The 10,637-nt window shown below is 38.9% G+C and overlaps 1 protein-coding gene across 4 annotated transcripts in view; it reads right to left on the bottom strand.

Moving 5' to 3' along the window:
• Positions 1–3,154: 3,154 nt before the first annotated feature.
• The window catches only part of MARCHF8 (membrane associated ring-CH-type finger 8), a 315,603-nt gene continuing 308,120 nt past the window's right edge, over positions 3,155–10,637 (bottom strand). For all 4 annotated transcript variants that reach the window (XM_063435261.1, XM_063435264.1, XM_063435262.1 and 1 more), the window contains 3 exons: positions 9,635–9,815; positions 8,149–8,296; positions 3,155–4,279 (listed from right to left, as the gene is read on the bottom strand). In XM_063435261.1, coding sequence (XP_063291331.1) covers positions 3,975–4,279; positions 8,149–8,296; positions 9,635–9,815 — 634 coding nt within the window. In that variant the 3' untranslated portion in view covers positions 3,155–3,974. The remainder of the gene's footprint in view (positions 4,280–8,148; positions 8,297–9,634; positions 9,816–10,637) is intronic.

Genomic DNA, 10,637 nt, shown 5'->3' with positions numbered 1-10,637 from the left:
ATTACCATGTTAGCTGCCTGTAGCAACTGATTTGCTTGTCATACCGACTATTGTGACTTCTGGATTCCCCTAACCTTGGCCTGTCCCTGTTTACGTTAAGCCCAGCCATTATAAAGAAGCTAAACCAAACAACCTAAATACTACATTTAGAATATTTGTTAAAAATAGTATGCCGAGCGGGACGGGGCCTGACCTTCATGGCGCCTGGACATTTCTTGAGAGAGCTCCTCATCTAGCTACTATTTCAAGCGACATACTTACCCCTCGGAACACCCAGTTGGCACAATCGATGATTTACCTGCTACTGATAGAGTGGAACGTTCTGGTTTTGTACCTCACCTTGCCAGCCTTTGTTTTTCTTGTTGGGCCTTTCTTGTGAGGCCTGGTGACGACGACGGGTGGGGGAAGCCACCTCTATCCTGACCTAGGCAATATTGCCTCCTTGCAAAGTCACATCTCACCCTCCACCGCCGGGCCGGAGGGAATTATCCCGGTACCCACTGAATTGCTCAAATCCATCATTGGACTCTGCTTACCATTTTCACTACATGGCAGCTCACGGCTGTACTTCCAAAATTGATTATGATCTTGTTCATCAGGGATGCACTCTGATATCGATCTCTCAGGTTTGTAGTCACCCTGTGGAGCAATCTTTGTTGAAACTGGAAGCAACTTTCCAAACCTTCTGGGTGCAACTAGAGACACGAGCAGCAGCCTCTCAGCTAAAACTTGAGGATGAATGGAGAAGCAGGGAGAAGGTGTGCCTCCCACTGGAGATAGTCAACATTCAAACAGCTGATTCATTTACACATACCCATCTGGACTGAAGGCCACTAGGGGTTTCCCCATTCTCAAAGTCCACGCCAGGAGAGGATTACACGCTAAGAGCGGTATCAGAACCCGATCCTTGGCGGTTTCCCTCTCCTTGGACCATGCGTGTACCCAGGTCCTTGGCTCAATAGTGCAGCCTCCGTGTAGGCCTAGGGTTGTCTGTATAGATGGCCTCCCTTCTGTTCTGATGATTACATAATCTGAGTCAGGAAGTTGACTGATCGGACCCTCTTACACAGACTGTCTCAACGTCTAATACTTACACCATATTATGCCTCAAGGACGGCTACGTTCTTCATTTGTATTTTACTTGTGCTATGTTGTATGCGGTGTCTCAGGATTCAGTGGTTCCTTCTCTGGAAATAATCTTTGTAATCCTTCTGTCTAGCAATTTTTTTCACTGGTCGGTCAGCTAGGCTTAGACATGCATGTTTAGCCTGTTACTTAGCCTGTATTACTTTGTAATATTTTTGAAAATGAGATGTCTTTTTCACCCTGAGGTTACTGATACCATTGTATATCACGCTGATGTTGTTTTAAGCTGTCAAATCTGGTACTATACTCCTTTTTGTTAGGTTTCATGCTACCATCTCAATAAAACAATGATTGACAAAAAAAAAAAAAAATTATGCCATCGGGGGGTCCACTTTTTTAAGGTGCCATACTGTCTCAAAGGTGGCAGACACAGAAAATCACAGTCAAATTTCCAAGTTGAAAAGGGGCGTCTAATATACTAAAAAACCTGGGGGGAGGTGGGGGCGCGGGGAGGGGATGGTACATGGGGATACTCTTGTATTTGTGATACGTGTAATACAAGGCTTGGCAAATCCCAGTCGGTAGCCATGGCGATTAAGAATTTTGTCCTGGAGTCTGGGATTGGTCGACCAGTTTCCTCCTCCTCCTGCCTCAATCCCCATGCAACACTTTGTGCGCCGTTGTACCGGGAGGAAGTTAAGGGAACTGTATTTTCTTCCTACCAAGGCTGGGGCCATGCAGGGGAATTGCAAGCTGGCAGGACACCTGGCAAAGAGTGCTCTGCTTCCTGCCCGCCCCATTCCACAGAGCCGGCCTCCAGCGCGAAGAGGAAGTAGTAACTGTTCCCTTCACTTCCTCTCGGCGCACAGAGAGCTGCACGGGGTTGGAGAGACAGGAGAAGGGGGGAGTCTGAAGCAGTGGCAACAAACTTCCATCAGCCACAGCCAGTCTCAACCTGGTGCCACCTGCTGCCCAATCCCACCGAACCCCAGGGAAGGCACTCTAAAGGTAGGAAACAGGAGGGTGGCTAATTTTTTTTTTATTATTATTTCTGTGTGTATATCTGTAATTTGTCAGTTTTAAGAAACTTTGCGAAATATGCGAAACCCCCCAAAGTGCCAGATCCGCTTTAGTGTGTTATAGCACATATTCGAAAATGTAGTAATTTATGCATCACTTGCCCATATAGTAACGGTAGTTCTCACATTGTTTCACTTCAAGGTGCAGTGAAGCAATCTTCACTCCACAAAGATTACGACAGAACTTAACATAACATAATTCTTGATGTCAGTGGGATCTCATCTTCACATCTGGTACAGTTTAATAGTAATATGCAACCTATATTGTTTGGAAAAAACTTAAAAGAAAGGAAAAAAAATATTATCTATAAAATTTCTAATATAAGCAAGTAACATCTCATCTGAAAGACCTTTCAAAAGACACCTGAATCGTTTCTATAGCTGCCCTGATTACCAAAATAAGAGCAATTGTGCTGTAATGCAGCGTCTTGGTGTAGTATGATTGGCTTATTGGTTTTAGCCCAAAGAGGGAAATTATGTTTTGAACAATGTGCCACAAATGTTTGCCTCCTCGGGTGCCAAGGAAGCAGAACCAGGCTGTGTCACGAAGATTAATAAAAAGGCTGATAAACATGGTATTAATTAATTGTTAAGCATAGTTTTCAGGTTGAATATTTTGGAATGTCATAAAATGGGGATGGAGGGGGGCTTAATGAATGTAGTTCTTAATGCAATGTATGTATTTCTTTCGTAAAGGGACACCCTAGATTGATGAAGAGTTTGTCCTTTTTCTTTTTTTTTCATTTTACAAAAAACACAGATTTCAGTAGAAATTGGCACTTCTATAAATTAACCTGGTTATTATACTCCCTGTCTGTCAGACAGTCGGTCCTGTTAATTTCTGGTACAATGGAAAAAAATTGATAATTAAATGCAAGGTGTATTTTAAACGCTCATTGAATGCTTCCTTTTGAATGTAGATGAATATAAAATACAATAATTTAAAAAGGATACTCTGTCAAAATAAAATACTTCATAGTCTACAACACTTTTATCTTAGTAAAAGTTCTAGATTTTATTCAATATTACACCATAAATTCGAAAGTCTACGAAGTTGTGCATTTTCAGTAAAAAAAAAAAAAAAAAAAATGAATATATGTGGTAGAAAAAATGTCCCAACTACGTACAGATGCATTTGTTCCTGAAATAACAAGGCATAAATTGTTTTTCTCATGTGTAAAATGACAGTTGTGAAGAAAGACATTTATATTAAATTATACTATATATACGATAATATAAATATCTTGATTCATGTAAGGCTAGAGGTTTCCACATCAATTATACTAGAGATGTCACAGAATGTGACTGTTTGTTTGTAACCAAAACAATTTTACAAGTCAACACAGGTATAACAAAAGACATTTTGTAAAAAGTGCTTAATGCTCTTGTGACTGGCGTATAAAGCAGAATCTTGAAATCTGAATTCATAAAAGATGTAATTGGCAGTAAGAGTGGTGGGCCATGCTAGCAACTCAGACATTATGTAATTTTTCTTCATTGAAAAGTGTAAAGTTTTTACATTGTGATACTTGTCCACACTTCTGTAAAGTATTGTACTACATGAATAATCCAAAAGCAAATATTTTATATATTGGTTTTCATCTTCTATGCCGATTTCAGACTGTATACTTGAATGTGGTCCTAGTAACTGGTATTTGTTCGTAGCGGTATAAAACTCTGGCCTATATTATTTAAATTGAGGAACATGTACAGTAAATTGAATAGCGGAAAAAAGTGTTTCAGGACATCATCTACTGCTGCCAGCAGTCGGTAAACAAATGTTTCCTGAAAAGAACAATGAAGGAATATTTAAACTTGCAGGATAGCTGCACCACAATCCTCCGGTTCTGTGTAATATGAAGAGTTTGTGTCTGAGTGGTGAATTCCAAGAGCTTCTTTGTTCTCCAGATTTGGCTCGATCATTACTGTTTTTTCAAATATTTTCTTTTTACAAGTTTCTGGACAATTCTGTACATAGATAACTCTGTTGTATGCCTTTAGTCTTTTCCAAAGTTGGACATACACTTTGCATTGCACATACATAAACAAAAGTCCTCCTGTGAAGCCAATGGCAACCACCACCAACTTAGTCCAAAATGGCCATTCCAATATACCTAAAACACAATAATAAATCAATATTAATATAAATGTTAACCATTAATATTTATGACATGTATGGAAATCATGGTATATTCTTTGCAAGTGATTTGATTAATCACGTCACTAGCAGACTAAATCCAGTGATAAATTCTAAAATAAAGTTGAGACAAAAAAAAAATTTCACCGGCAAACAAGCTTTTAACATTATGTTGATTTTTAAACTAGGTATTGTTGGAGTACAATTGGCACAATTTTGTTAGTATTTATCATTAGTTTGGCTTTGTAAAGCCAAGTACCGTATATACTCGAGTATAAGCTGACCCGAATATAAGCCGAGGCCCCTAATTTTACCCCAAAAAACTGGGAAAACGTATTGACTTGAGTATAAGACTAGGGTGGGAAATGCAGCAGCTACTCGTAAATTTCTAAATAAAATTAGATCCTAAAAAAATTATATTAATTCAATATTTATTTACAGTGTGTGTATAAATGCTGTGTGTGTATGAGTGCAGTGTGTGTGATGCAGAGTGTGATGGAGAGCCTTGGTGGGGGGGGTGGGCATTTTTATTATTATTTTAATATATTTTTTAAAATTATTTTTTTGTTGTATTATTATTATTTTTTATTATTATATTTTATTATTATTTATATATATATTTTTTTCGTCCCCCCTCCCTGCTTGATACATGGCAGGGTGGGGGGCTCTCACTCCCTGGTGGTCCAGTGGCATTGGCAGTTCAGTGGAGGGGGCTGGCAGAGAGCGCTTACCTCTCCTGCAGCTCCTGTCAGCTCCCTTCTCCTCCGCTCCGGTCCGTTCAGCACCTCTGTCAGCTCCCAGTGTAAGTCTCGCGAGAGACGCAGGGTCATAGTGTGGCTCTCGCAAGACTTACACTGTGAGCTGACAGGGGAGCTGACCGGATCGGCGTGGAGGAGAAGGGAGCTGACAGGAGCTGCAGGAGAGGTAAGCGCTCTCTGCCAGCCCCCAGCCTCTATTATTATAAATTGCCATAATACAGACAGTGACTCGGGTATAAGTCGAGTTGGGGTTTTTCAGCACAAAAAATTTGCTGAAAAACTCGACTTATACTCGAGTATATACGGTATTAACCTCTAATAAATCTTGCTGTAATGTAGCCTTTATGCATGTTTCACTTCTTGGTTTAGATTATGATGTTGTGCATAGGCAAGATAGTGCCAGCCATGTGTAAATAATTTATAGAAAAAGTAGTAGCCCCAGAATGCTTTCTGAATTCCACATGGAATTTTGAATGAGCTGGAAACATTTATGGCAATCTAGAATTTACCATACATTTCTGCCATACAGGGTGGATTTGATATCCATCTGGATTATTGTGACCTGTGAGGATAGTGTCTTTTAGGTATTACTCTAGCTTTTTTGTATACAATATTTAATGCAAACTAACAAAATATCTGAACTACATATAAACACTAAGTTAGAAATCCTATTTTCAAGGTATGATCATACATTACTGGTGTATAGGCTGAAATTGCTTAGTGGTGCCAACTTGCCATCAAGAAATTATGGGTCCTTAAAGCGGCACTCTCACCCACCCTGAAAAGTAAGTATCATAAAGAATAACTATGAAATACTCACATTGACTGTGTTGGAATTTAACTGAAATTTCAACCCAGTTATGAGACTTATTGTCTCTGTATATTTCCTACACCCAGTTGCATACTGTGGGGGGTGGGGGGCACTTATTAGGGGTGTGCGACCTCTGGGTGACTGGCAGGAGGAGAGCGCACTGCACACACGTAAAGGAAACAGGTGAGGGGCTGGGTGGCACAAAGAGACACAAATGTTTCTATCATATCCCCCCAGTCTCATCTTTCCTCCAAGCTATACATGTTAAGTTCCTTTAACCTTCCCTTGTAAGTTTTATCCTGCAGGGAAAGGCCAAAGGAACTTAACATGTAGAACTTGGAGGAAAGACGAGACTGGGAGGATATGATAGAAACATTTAAATACATAAAGGAGGAAGAAAAATGCTTTAATAAAAATCTAAAAAAAAAAAAAAATACATAAAGGAGGAGACTATATTTGAAAGAAGAAAAACTACCGCAACAAAATAGGCCATAGTCTTAAATTAGATGGGGCAAAGGTTTAAAAAGATCAGGAAGTATTACTTTACTCAGAGGGTAGTGGATGCATGGAATAGCCTTCCAGCTGAAGTGGTAGAGGTTAACACAGTGAAGGGGTTTAAGCATAATGCTATCCTAACTAAGATAAGGGCAGAGACTAATGAAAGTATTTCGAAAAATTGGGCAGACTAGATGGGCCGAATGGTTCTTATCTGCCGTCACATTCTATGTGACAAAGAGACACAGAGGGGCTTAAGGGGACCTTTTGTCCCTCCAAGAGGGGCTTGGGGCAGAGGAACTCAGAGGGTTTGAGGGGGTACAAGCAGAGACCCAACAGAGGGGTTGGGGGTAAAAGAAACACAGAGTCTGGGGAAGGGGAAAAGATACACAAAGGGGCTAGGGGGACAAACATACACATAATGGGAAGAGGTTGGATGAGGAACAGACACCTTCTGGTGGACGAAAGAGGCCTGCCAGCCAGCCACAGTTGCTAACCACAGCCAGCAACAATAATTAAGGTGAGAAGAGCAGACTTGTGCTGGCTATCAGAGAGCTATATTATATTACTAAATTATGAATGGGGCCTTTTAATGACTCTAACATACAGTTTACAAATTTGTGCAAAAAAAAATGTACTTTCTTTTCCCCTACATATTAAAGGATCCGTCCCAGGTGTCAAATGCTCTAGGTATGTCCCTGCCTACACCTGACATTTTTAGACACTGGGTGGAGCTACCGCCATCTAGAAGTGTCAATCTTTCCAGCCGTCACCAGTGAAGGGAATCTCCCCGAAGACACACAAATGCTAGCACTGACTGGACATCAGCCTCAAAATAGTGTCCGTAATCACTGGGTACCTATAGATGTGAGAAACTAAGGGCATCTTTCAGAGACCAGAAAAATCACCTGTCGGGAAGGCCTCGTGTGTTGTGCCCCTCCCCCCTTATGGAGGGGGTTGTTCTTTTAAAGACCTTTAAATTAAAATCTATACATTTTCTAATGTGTTTGCTCATATAATGTAGAAATTAAATTGAATTAATCACAATTAATATGTATCAGATGTGGGCCTCTCAATTCATGGAGTGAGTGAAAAGGGTAGGTTTGCTCTTACTATTTTATACAGGCGTGATATCCCTATGGAATTTTGTCATGTGGGGAGTAGGGAGAGAACTGTAGACTGTGCTTCTTGGCAATTCTTGATTTGGGTATAATTTTTAATGTGTTGTTGCTTTTTGAGAGTGATTCATGTACAGTCTTAAATCTCAATGAAAAACAATAAAAAAAAATTGTGTTGTATCATACAAACCTTTGGCAGTCATTTGCTGTGAAACCAACAGGGGTTTATAGGTGACAAAGTTCAATAATGGCTTTAGGTCCACATTTGACCATCCCAGTTTCGATGTCCATTTTACCCACAAATGGGTCGATCATACTTGGCCTATGAACAGCTCTTTTTCAAGCCAGGATATGTATAATTATTAGGCTTTACTTTAAAAGTCTTGCTGTTTGTAAGCAAAATATAATATTGCCTTCTTTATATTGTGAAGTTGGTTCCTTATCCTTTCTCTAGAAATGTTTTTTATTTTTATTTTAAATACTGATCTCGCAAAAATCTATTTACTTCCTCATTATTGATGATCATTTGAGCATTAAAAGCTCTTTTGACACTGGATAAAGTGGTCAGTAAACTTGATATTATATTTTGTATTCAAGATAGTTACATTCATAAAATAAAAATCTTCATACTTTACAGCAAATACAATAGATAAATGGTACCTACCAGTGGTTTGCCCCAATTTAATCTCTTCTGCAGTCCGATCTATGAGAACGTACAAAGACCAAACTACACAGGTGATTGCAATGATATGGAATGTTACGGAACACATTATCTTCCTTCTTTCACTTGCTGTCATCTGCAGCTTTTCCCACTAAAATTAGAAGCAGATCGTGTTTTTATCATGCATTCCTATTTTTGCATACAACCAATAGCAACTAAGGAAAAAAGGGAACAAACAATGCTTCTCTATTGCATATAAAAATAGTCTCTAATATAAACCATTAGTGTATTGTAGATTTTAAAAACCTTAAAATTGTTAATTCAACAGTACATTTAGATTAATAAAAGTATGTATGTATTCCAGAGGCAGATTCAAATTTAAAGGGGCACTATTGGCACCAAGACAAGTTTATCTTAATAAAGTGGTTTTGATGTACAGATTATGTCCCATGCAGTATTACTGTTCAATTATCTGTCATTTAGGATTAAATCCCTGCATGTGACATACAGCTTACATGAAGACTTCCTATAAAGAGAGCTTAAAGGGACACTGTAGTCACCACAACAACTACAGCTTGTTTTCTGTGCTGTGGACAAGGAAGTGCCCTCTAGTGGCCGTCTACTAGACTGCCATTAGAGGTGGAGTTAACCCTGCAATGTAATTATTGCAGTTTTGCATTAAACCTCACCATAGGATTGAATTAATCCTTTCTTATGGGGAAAAAACCTGATGCTGGAGGTCCTCAAGCAGAGTGCGAGGACGTCCAGCGTCCGATACCGGACCAAAGGAACACTGCAGCCAGACCACATCAATGAGCTAAAGTGATCTGGGTGTCCTTTAAAAATTACCATCTACACTCTAGTCCAGGGATGGGCAACCTTCTGCACTCTAGCTGGCGTGGATTACATCTCCAATAATGCTTTTTACAGCTAAAATGCTGGTACAGTGTCACGGGAGATGTAGTCCACAAGATCTGGAGTGCCAAAGGGTGCCTACCCCTGCTCTAGTCATAGGATTATTTCTATTAGACACTCATAGTCACAGTAATGGTGCAGCATTCAGCAACACATTTATTTTATAAACAAAAAATATTGTTTATTACGGAGGCCAAAACCAATCAAATGCATTAAAGATGTATTGGCCCAGAGTGTCCCTTTAAGAAATCAGCAAATCAGGCACATTTCTGGAGGGGACTGGCTGTTAGTGCAATGTAGACAACAAATGGCAAAGACTCAATGCAATGAAAACTTCCTTAGGCAGACTTTTAATTTATAGAGCTTGCATGTGAAGTCACCGGTACAGCGACTAATAAATGCACTTAACACCAGTGAGATCACAATGTAGAGAAGACCTGTAGATAAACCACAACCTGTGTCCTCAGATGGATCTTTGCACCAAACATATACAATTCATGATTAACTGTAAAATCAAGTCCGTGATCTGCTCTAACTTGCCATTTGATGCATATAATGGCACAGTGCAACTTACTTTTCTTAAAGGCTTCAATTTGGTTTCCATAATAAACTCAAACTTGCACAGTTCACAACATCTTGTATCTGAACTCTTGATCCATTGCTGCAGGCAAGCCTGATGCACATAGTGAAGGCTTCCTGTACAGTGACATGGTGTAATCAGAGGACTCTCGTCATCACCTTCACAGTGACATATCCTGAATTAAAGATAAACACTTAATCATAAATTATTCTATTAATACTTACGATGGAGGAAAAATCCACTACATGACATTGATAAAATACATCCCAAATTTAGCTTTTTCTAGACCAGTGGAATACTATTATATACTGCAGATGCGCATTAAGTAGCCCGAGTTTTAATTCATTTTGGATTCAGTAAAATTACTCTGTTATGGCAACCGCCTACGAAATTCATCTAAAACATCTTAAATCACTTTTATTTAAAATAAATTAATTAATAAAAATTTGCCTAAATCCAAGCTGCCCTCTGTTGCCAATAAATTAGAGGGCTGTTGAAGTAACTTAATTATTTTGGCTAGGTCATTTTCTGCACTAAATAAGAATACTCCACAAACAGATGTTAATTACTACTCATTTTTCTACGCAATGTTGTATTGCAACTGTATTGGAAATACATGAAAAGGAAATGCTAATAAGAAATAATGTGATAAAACGTACAGGCTAAAGACAGACAACATATATAGCAAATATGGCTACGTTACTAGAAACATACACACAGGTCCATCACAAGAAGTTTGAGGATACAAATCCAAATAATGGTAACCTAAAGCAGAAGGAAATTGTACCAGAATATATCAAGTGATGGTATTAACAATAAGCAGCCATTGCTAGTCTAAAACAGATATCTATAAAAAAAAAAAAAACTATGGCGTGAGTCAACCTGAAAATTGTTGGTGGTGTTTATTTTTTTTGTCTGTGTTAAAATATATATTTTTTTAAATTTATATGTATAAAGTTTTTCACTAAAGTGATACTTGTGAGGAATTCAATGTGCA

The sequence above is a fragment of the Pelobates fuscus genome, chromosome 10 (genome assembly GCF_036172605.1).
Source record: "Pelobates fuscus isolate aPelFus1 chromosome 10, aPelFus1.pri, whole genome shotgun sequence".
Classification (NCBI taxonomy): Eukaryota; Metazoa; Chordata; class Amphibia; order Anura; family Pelobatidae; genus Pelobates; species Pelobates fuscus.
This window is presented reverse-complemented; position numbering and strand designations above follow the sequence as displayed.